At 41.7% G+C, this 10503-nt stretch overlaps 1 protein-coding gene across 1 annotated transcript in view; it reads right to left on the minus strand.

The window, feature by feature from the left end:
• Positions 1 to 8886, minus strand: part of Bbs7 (Bardet-Biedl syndrome 7) — a 39663-nt gene extending 30777 nt beyond the window's left edge. The window contains 5 exon segments of the mRNA NM_001012180.1: positions 1083 to 1269; positions 3774 to 3949; positions 4697 to 4759; positions 7603 to 7668; positions 8748 to 8886. Coding sequence (NP_001012180.1) covers positions 1083 to 1269; positions 3774 to 3949; positions 4697 to 4759; positions 7603 to 7668; positions 8748 to 8783 — 528 coding nt within the window. The 5' untranslated portion in view covers positions 8784 to 8886.
• Positions 8887 to 10503: the final 1617 nt, after the last annotated feature.

Here is a 10503-nt window from a genome sequence, read left to right on the forward strand (position 1 = left end):
CAAATTAATAAATAAGAGAGAATACAGATAGCCTCTTATGAAACAGCAAAATCTAGAAATCAGCTAGGTAACTTCTGGCTAAATGCTTGGCCATTCCTGCTTTGTATATTTTGAAACAGGATCTCACACATTCCGGGCTGATCTCAAACGACTCCCTACAAAGGTAAGGGTGATGCTGACTTTCTGATTCTCCTGCCTGTGCCTCTGTATGCTGAGATTTCAGGGCTGTTCCGCAATATTGGGCTGTCACGCTAGGTTTCAAGCACATTGGGCAAATATTCTACCATTTATTTATGCAATGAGTTATTTACCGAATACTTTATTCCATATGTGTTAAATATGTTCAAATTATTTGTTACCTCCCCTTCTGCCCAGTTTTTCTTTTAGTTTTTGAGGACTAGAAAGATAATGAAGGGGCAAGTGGGGACAATAGGGACAGGGTGGACAGTGTGGGGACAGTGCAAGAACAGTGTGGACAGTGTGGGGACAGTGTAGACAGTGTGTGGACAGTGTGGACAGTATGGACAGTGGGGACAGTGTAGACAGTGTGTGGACAGTGGGGACAGTATGGACAGTGGGGACAATGTAGACAGTGTGTGGACAGTGTGGACAGTATGGACAGTGTAGACAGTGTAAGGACAGTGTGGACAGTGTGGAAACAGTGTGAGAACAAGTGTGGACAGTGTGGACAGTGTAGACAGTGTAGACAGGGTGTGGACAGTGTGGACAGTATGGACAGTGTAGATAGTGCAAGGACAGTGGAGACAGTGTGGAGACAGTGCGAAGACAGTGTGGACAGTAGGTATTCATATCAAAGTTCTCTATGTGTTGGTGGGAATTCTGAATTGGGGATGGGTGAGCAGAAGGTAGCCATTTCCCTCTCTATATATATATTCTAAAAATGTTCAAAAGATTTCAACACATTTGCCTGAAATAAGAAATTATCAAATGTAAAAATATTTTCTCACATTCACCTTTACATAGGGTACTTAAAGTAGGAAGCATTAAAGTAACCTTAAAGCATATGGTCCTCACGATGATTTACTGAATAATGAAGAGTTATAAAAATTCAAGGACATCACCTGTAAGACTCGGAGAACCCTGTCCTGGCAGGCCAACACCGGTGTCACACGGGATAACCTTTCCACAGGAAGGCAGATGACATCATTGATTTTGTCCCCAGAAAGGTAATAGTTTTGGTCTTTGCAGTCACAGTAGTGATTATAGATGTAGCTGGCACTGAGGAAGAGGTCGGAGCCAGATATATACCTGGTGACATGAGAGTAGTCGTTTAGGACACTCATATTTTAAAGCACAAGCAGCTGACTTTTTTTTTTTCAGATGAAAACAGTTTACTTACATTTTATAAAGGTAACTGTTTTTCATTTCCCCCACTTAATGTCTATACCCTCCCCCTCTAAAGACAGGTTCTTGAGTAGTTCCAGGCTGTCCTTAACCTCACTGTAATAACCATTACCCGCTGACTGTGGGATTATGGGTACAAACCCTGCAGCTCTGATCTTCAGTCATCTGATACAACACTTCTGATTCTAAAACTATAAATGAGGATGGTCCATTAGGCTGCTCACTAAAAGGCTCAGAAAACTAAGAATGGGTGTCTGAAGTTTTTTGTTTTTTTAAAACAACATCAATAGGGAAACTTTTTAATGTGTACCATTTGCCAAGCCCTGTTCTAATTGATATGCCCAAAGTAACACATTAACACTGACAATCCTATAGGATGTTATCCCTCTTATAACTGAATAGCGAAATGTTACCAGCACAAATGGCCCATGCTGTGATAGACTGCAGGTGGGGATAACTTCCTCCAGAGTTCGCTTCACTCTAATGCGCCTAGAAAGGTGCATCTCAATTGACTTTAAAGTAAATGATGAATGGTGGAAATGCCTTCATTAGAATGTTATCTCAGAAATAAGTTCATTTACGATGGGCCTAGAAAGGTGCATCTCAATTGACTTTAAAGTAAATGATGAATGGTGGAAATGCCTTCATTAGAATGTTATCTCAGAAATAAGTTCATTTACGATGGGCTTTAACAAAATGTAGCTAATAAGCAAGTTTCTAGTTCTCGATCTACGAGGTCATTTCAAACACATTAGATATTTTTAAGAACCATATGAAATCATGTTCGCTTGCTGCTGAATTCTTGTCTGACTTTACCAGACCAGACTTGTTAAAGTCCTCGCGGTCATGAGAAGTGCTCTGCATTGCACAGAGTAACACATGGCTCTGTCCACTGTGCAGAGAAGCCGTCAGCTAGTGGTGTCCAAGCCAGGCCTCTGGCCACATGTACAACTTGGCTGCTTTGCAGCAAAGGAAGAAACGTGAAAGCCACTCCTGGTTACTCTGCTTATCACATGTGAGGGAGGCTAGTGCTGTTAGTCTTCAAGAAGCTCTTGGGTGAACAGGGTTTTGAGAAGAGGAGAAAGGAGGGGACTTTGGGGGAGGGACAGTGTGAGGGTGGGGACCTGGAGTAGGGGGATGGCAATTGGCATATAAAACAAACAAACAAATAATAAATACAAATTAAAAAAAAAGAGAGAGCAGTTATGTGAACTTTAAGGCCTCTCTAGCCCCCATGGCTCAAAACTAAAGTTTCTGACAGGATGGCCCAGAAGGTAAAGAGCTTGCCAGGTAAAAAAAGCCTGGGGACCTGAATTCTCCCCCAGAACTCACACGAAGGCAGGAGAGTCACTCTATGAAGTCCTTCTCTGATCTCTACCATAAACCACAGCACCGAAGGCCCATCTCTGTCTCTTCCCCGCTTCCCCCACCACTCAATAGAAAATAAACAAAGTCTAAATTTTTAACCGTGAAATTTCACATGCCAGGAAGTCTCACTCTGCTGAGGCCCATTGGGTGGTGAATTCATTATACACTCCAGATGGGTCTCCAATTTGTGACAGCCCTCTGCCTCAGTCTCCCAAGTATGGGGATTACAGAAGAGCCACCACATCCAGGGACCAGTCACCCTTTTAACACAATATCATGACCTCAAAACCAAAACTACCGAAGACACTTGAGGAACAAGAACCTGTGACCTAGGGTTTTTTAAAAAACTTTTTACATCTATCTTATCATTATCTTAATTATAACTGAACCAGACAGTGAAACTGAATGTATACAACTTCACAATTCGAAATAATTAGGTTTTAGAATGTTCCCAACATAAATTATGTCAGAGGTGATGAATATGCTAATTACTCTAACCTGAAATCACATATCATATACATGTATTAATGTCACTCTGTGACTTACAAATGAACACAATTATTATGTATCAAAGAAAAATATAAAATATATGTTTAGAAATGCTCATAAAGGGGTTGGGGGTTTAGCTCAGTGGTAGAGCGCTTGCCTAGAAAGCGCAAGGCCCTGGGTTCGGTCCCCAGCTCCGAAAAAAAGAAAAAAGAAAAAAGAAAAAAAAAAAAAAAAGAAATGCTCATAAAACAAAAAGCAAATGTGAGTGCACAAACACACACAGACACAGACACAGACACAGACACAGACACACACACACACACACACACACACACACACACACACACACACACACACAAAAGCAATGTGAAGTTGCAAACATTTCAACAGCCAATCAACTGTGTGTTGATTCCAGGTTCTGACTAATGGGATACCTGTGGCCAATTTTCTTTTCCAGAAAACCTACTAATGTATACTAACTCAATCAGATGTTTCCCTCAGCCCAATGTGTTATAGATACATATATAAACATAAAAGAGAGCAAAACATACATAGCTTTAATGCTTTCTGTGAGGTTTGTTTCAAAAGAAAGAAACTGTTTCCCTCTCTTTGTAAAGCCTCTAATCTCGGACCCTGCAGCAATGAAGATTTTCTCCTGAGGCGTATTCAGAGCCCCTCCTAGTTCCAGCCTGGAAACCTTCGGCCCTGGTAAAGTCTTGAACACTGACTGCAAAAATCAAATGGGGAAAAAGTTAAGAGTACAAGTTATTACACTATAAACATTCTCCTTTACCTTAAAAGCTATGATTTTTAAACTATGTTACAATTTATTTTCCACTTCTATATTTTAGGAAGACATTAACTTAGGAATACCCAGTTGTAGTTTGCCCTGGAGTTGTCTGTATTTTGATGCTAATTCCACTGCCCCCAAGGACAGCTGCCTAGTCATGCACTCAGGACTCAGGTGACTTCACCAGAACCTTCTCCCCATTTAATTTGTAAAATACAGGTGAGGGCAGGTACAGAATAGAAGGAGGCCTGTCATTGGATGAGAAGGAAGGATGGGCAGGAGAAAAGTTTGAAGGAAGAGGAGGAGACAGAGGAGCTGAAAGAGATAACATGGAGGCTGATATTAAGATTCTGCTCTGTGTATTTACATGTTGCTATGAATGTTCTTAAGGGATGGATGTGTACCGGGCTTTGTATGTTTAGGTGGGCAATTATATCTTATCAATTATCTTTCTTGTGGAGAGCTGAGGTTGGGAGAGTGTGTGATGGTAGAGGGCTGCCTCAGAGTTGGGATGTGTGTTTCAGGTAAGATATCTGGCAGATATCACGGGGCACGGCGGTGCCGGATCTAGTGGGGGATAAAAGACAGCATTTTATTTTTTATATTTTTACAACAACAGTACCCAGCAAGTAATGTATCTATTTTTTGGGAAAACTGCTGCCCTAAAACATTGGCTCCACTCACCACCGCCTCGCCTTTCTTCATGCCGAAGCACATCACCACCCCATCTTGATCTCCAATGACCACCTGGAAGACATACGGGGATTCAGAGTCTACACTTACTGTTATGGTAAAAAGGTGGCCAGTGCCTTCAGATGACACTACAGGGATACCCAAGAAACCTCATCACATTTAAATATAGCATCACAAGTTATAGTTATCTGAAAGAGCTACTTGAAGACCTTTCTCTATTTCAACTATAGATCCATGTAAACTGACTTAATGAGGTTTCCCTTATGTATCACAACCAAAACAAAACATCACAACAGACTGAAAGCAGAGAAGAGAGGCCACCTACCTTGGCTTATGGAACACATTTAAGAATTTGCAAAAATGTAGCATCACTCTTATCTTTAAGTTAACTTATTTCGAATGTATACTTTTAATAAAAGTATTTTCATGTGAGCACGATGAATTTAATTTTAATATTTTAAGAATTTCTGAGATTTAATCATCATATAGATATAGTAAGTATTGATACTATGCACATAAATGAGTTCTTTCAGATCCTCAACAATTTAAATGAGCAAACTTTTTGGGAAGTGCTGTATCTAGAATATAGTAAACAATAATCTTGATTTGCTACTCTTGAAATTCTGTTTAAAATGTCATATTTCTCGCACATATCTAAATACCTTATTTGTAAGAACTGCCCGGATAAACATCACTTCAAAAATGCAACCAAAGACAACCATTCTGGAAATCAGTCTGGAGGTTCCTCAGAAAACTGGACATTGAACTACCTGAGGACCCAGCTATACCTCTCTTGGGCATATACCCAAAAGATCCCCCAACATATAAAAAAGACACGTGCTCCACTATGTTCATAGCAGCCTTATTTATAATAGCCAGAAGTTGGAAAGAACCCAGATGCCCTTCAACAGAGGAATGGATACAGAAAATGTGGTACATCTACACAATGGAATACTACTCAGCTATCAAAAACAACGACTTTATGAAATTCATAGGCAAATGGATGGAACTGGAAAATATTATCCTGAGTGAGGCAACCCAATCACAGAAAAGCACACATGGTATGCACTCATTGATAAGTGGCTATTAGCCCAAATGCTTGAATTACCCTAGAAGCACAGAACACATGAAACTCAAGAAGGATGACCAAAGTGTGAATGCTTCACTCCTTCTTTAAAAGGGGAACAAGAATACCCTTGGCAGGGAATAGGGAGGCAAAGTTTAGAACAGAGGCAGAAGGAACACCCATTCAGAGCCTGCCCCACATGTGGCCTATACATATATAGCCACCAAACTAGATAAGATGGATGAAGCAAAGAAGTGCAGGCCGACAGGAACTGGATTTAGATCTCTCCTGAGAGACACAGCCAGAGTACAGCAAATACATAGGCGAATGCCAGCAGCAAACCCCTGAACTGAGAACGGGACCCCCGTTGAAGGAATCAGAGAAAGGACTGGAAGAGCTTGAAGGGGCTCGAGACCCCATATGAACAACAATGCCAAGCAACCAGAGCTTCCAGGGACTAAGCCACTACCCAAAAACTACACATGGACTGACCCTGGGCTCCAACCTCATAGGTAGCAATGAATATCCTAGTAAGAGCACCAGTGGAAGGGGAAGCCCTTGGTCCTGCTAAGACTGAACCCCCAGTGAACGTGATTGTTGGGGGGAGGGCGGTAATGGGGAGAGGATGGGGAGGGGAACACCCATATAGAAGGAGAGGGGGAGGGATTAGGGGGATGTTGGCCCGGAAACTGGGAAAGGGAATAACATTCGAAATGTAAATAAGAAATACTCAAGTTAATAAAAAAAAAAAAAGATATATTAGTTGCAGTTCAGGCAAAGCTGAGCATTAATTGTCCAGCAGGAAAGGAACTCAATGTTGGGTAGTTTTGTGGGTTTTTCTCATATTGCTTTTCTTGTATATTTTTTAACTTATTGGTCTTTTGCCTAAACACTTTGGTTTCCATTTTTGTGGGTTCCTTTTTATTTTATTTCATGTATACTTCCTATCTCCTTTTTTTTTTTTAGAAGAGAGATGGAAAGTAAAGTTATGTACTTAGATGAGCAGTATGTTGGATAGGATCCTCAAGGATTCACTGCAGCGGAAAAGCATGATCAGAATATAATGTATGGAAAACATTTTCTGAATAAATAAAAAAACACAAATAACCTGAAAAAAAATGCAACCAAAGGCCAGATATCGTATTTAAGTCAAGAAAAACATCTTGTAATTCATCTTAGTACGTGTTAACATATCAAGATAATACATTTACTTTGCAACTATTAAGATACCATACTACTCTACAAAATAACTAGTTTTTGTCTGTAAGAAATCAAGCTAATACAAAGTTCAACAGTAAAAACAATAACTCAGTGAGAGAGGATTTAAAGCAGGCACAACTGCACATGCCTACAACCCCTGACCTTCTGATTCTCAAGGAGAAAGATTGAGAGTTTGATAATTAAAATAAAAGTAAAAATAAAACAACAACAAAAGAGAAAGTTTAAGGAAATTATTTTTTTCAATGTTCTGTTGTACTTTACACGTCTTTTTTCATATACCTATGCAACCTGTTACACGGAGTGAATTATTACCAAAAATGGAGTGTTTTGTGTTTGTTTTTTCAGTGCTAGGGACTAATCTCAGGGTCTTGAACATAGTAAATAAGTCTCTACCACTGAACCACAACTGAAGCGCACGATGTATGGGTTCTTATCAAGTTTTCCCACACAACTTACTACTTGTATGTAATATCAGTGTCCAACATTTGCTCCTATTCCCTTCCGTTCGTTTCCATCACACCAGCAGCTGTTACTCACTAAGTTACCAATAAGGAGGGCCATGTGAGCCTGTCCTGTCAGAGGCAGGAGAAGAAGGCAGTGTCTACAGCACCTTTTGTGTAGCTCTTTGTCTTGAGGTAGGAAGCAACTTCATAGTCTTCTGAGAGGTCACTCCTACCTAAGGAAACAGAACAGCCAACTGGTGAATGGTTTTTTGACATGCTGTAATCTGAAGTCCTTACATAGGAAATTTAGGAAGAACAAACCAGATCCTGGTGAGTTTTAGTTTTGTTTTGTTTAACTGAAATATATATTCTTATCAGTTAACTTGTATTTTAACGAAATATTTCAGAGAAAGTCAGAATACACAAAACAACCCAAAACATTAAAAAATAATTGTACAACATTACTGGCAAGGAGTTTCAGAAAATACCTTCTGAGGCCCTTGGCAATTATTCGTGATTGAAAATAGGGGACTTTTGCTGAAATAACATACTGCTGATGTCATAACATTCCAGTGTTAGTGATCATGACTATTTTACAAAAGGCACAGAGAAGGAAAGCAGCATGACTTACTCAGCAGAGGTGACTGTCACCAGAACTTAAAAACAACCAATCCGGGAAAACCGCGGGTAGTGCAGGAATGACTTTATTCTGAATTTTTAGGCACACTCTTAAAGTTTTAAGCAATCTGTTTAGTTTGCCTTTTTCAAGTGATTTGAACCATAGCTTGGGGAAGATGAACATGGGGATTGTAGGCCCTATACTCAAACTGCGTATCACAGAGATGGTGACTAATTGGAGAGATCCAAGAAATCTTGAGAGTTTGTAGCGTCCATAAGATACTAAAGCGAAGTATTTGGCCCAGCCCCCTGGGAAACTAAGCGGATGTTTCTACCAGGAAGAACCCTTAAGAGACGGTTAAGAGGGATGGAAGAAGTCATGCACCGAAGGGATACCGGCTCGGCGCTTTGATTCAACTAGCAGCTACATGATTTGTTACTACGGGGGCAAAGTATTTACCTTCTTTGGGCCCCTGACTTGCTCTAACTAGTGGTAAATTTTTGTGATGATTTAGTAAGCTCAATAGGGCTGTGATGGTTTACTGAAATATGGCTGGTGTGGTCAGGCCCAGGGGGTGACAGGGCAGTTGAGACCACTGGGAAAGGCTGGGACATCCCCAGGACCCCGGCCTGGAGGCACCGTGGCTTCCCCAGGCCCGCGTCCCCCCGTGAGGGCACCCGCCGACCGGTTTACCTGGAGATAGTCTGCTCGGCTTAAGGTCAGATCCATGGCGACCGCAAGGAAGGGGCCGGACCCGCTTGCTAAAGAGGAAGCCTTCCCCCGGGAGAGCCCACCACTAGACCTAGGACTAGGCGCTAGTGTTGGGGCAGCGGCGCTCAGCAACTCCGGTTCCACACGTGATCAGTCTTCGCTCCACCGTGAAGTCCCGCCCTCTCCCGGAGAGCGGCCCCTGGAAAGCTAGGCGGAGGGAACAGTCCACAGGCTTCAGCCGGTTTCCAGGCCAACCAAGACGCTTTCTCCGCCTCCCAGCACTGCGCCGCTAGGCCAGCGGCCTGCTCCCAGCTTTGCAAGCATGTTCCTTCAGCTCTGAATGAAGCTCTCCCCAGGAGCGCCTATTTTGTGCCTTGTTCCACTCCTGGTTCTTCGATTTAGGCTTTGTCATACAAATTTTCCCCTCAAAGATTCATCTCTATTCTGTGTGTATATGAATATTGCCTGATGTATTTATGTGTGTCACATGCTTGTTGCCTTCTAAGGAGGCCAGGGCCTTAGGACTCCCATGTGTTTGCTGAGAAACGGAATCTTGGGTCCTGTGCAAGAGCAGCAAGTGCTCTTAACCATCGAGCCACCTTCCAGCACGCAAATTTTAAAACAACAACAAAACCCACAAACTATTTATGTACGTACTGTGTGTGTGTGTGTGTGTGTGTGTGTGTGTGTGTGTGTGTGTGTGTATGGTGGAGGTATGCATGTAGAAGTCAGAGGACAGCTTTCAGGAGTTATTCTCTCCACCCTGTGGTTGTGGGAATAGAACTCAGGCTATTGGGCGTGGTGGCACGTTCTTTTAACTGCTGGGACATCCTGCCAATTTCCTTCCTCCCATTCTCCAGCTACCCACCCCCACGCCTCACCGCTTCCCCCAGGGCCACAGTACAAGACTCTGGATCAAACAAATCAAATCAAAAAATTAATACCAAAGAGATGAGTTTGAAACAATAGAATAAACAGAGAAACTAAACAGTAACGACCTAGAAAATCTGAGTAATCCAATAGCAAGTGATGAGAAGTCACCTAAAAATGTCCAGGACTGGCAACTTCAAACAAAACCACCAATTCTTCCCAGACTATTTCCTAAAACTGAAAAGGATGGGGCTTTTCCAAACTCTTCCTCATACCAAAATGAGACAAGAACACAAGATACACACACACACACACACACACACACACACACACACATACACACACGGCCTCTTGCCACATGTCTTGTGCTCCCTTCAGACTCTGCTAACAAAACAAAAAAAGCATCATCAGGTGCAATCCTTCCAACTGGTCTGGGCCAGAACTGTGAGCAAAACTGAACTTATTTTCTTTAAAACTTAAAAATAGAAAGAAAAAAAAAGGAGAAAGAAGGAGGGAAAAAAGAATATGAAAAATCTAGACAGAGATCACTGATAACACAAACAAGTAAAAATTTCAAAACAAACAAACAAACTAGCCACGATTTCAACAGCACAACGAAGACATCATTCCAGCCAGGAGCAGTGAAGCACACCTGTAAGGCCAGCTACTCCTAGATCTGGGTAAGGCCATCACAAATTAAAAGCCCTGGGTAACATGGTGGAAACCTGTCTTGAAAAGAACAAAAAATAAAATATCAACATCCTTTTGTGACAAAAACTTTGAACAAATCTAACTGTATAAAGAATATGTGTCAGGGCTAGAGAGAAGGCTGAGTGATTAAAAACGCTAGCTGCTCTTCCAGACGACC

Source organism: Rattus norvegicus, chromosome 2 (assembly GCF_021556685.1).
Source record: "Rattus norvegicus strain SHRSP/BbbUtx chromosome 2, alternate assembly SHRSP_T2T, whole genome shotgun sequence".
In the NCBI taxonomy this organism is placed as follows: domain Eukaryota; kingdom Metazoa; phylum Chordata; class Mammalia; order Rodentia; family Muridae; genus Rattus; species Rattus norvegicus.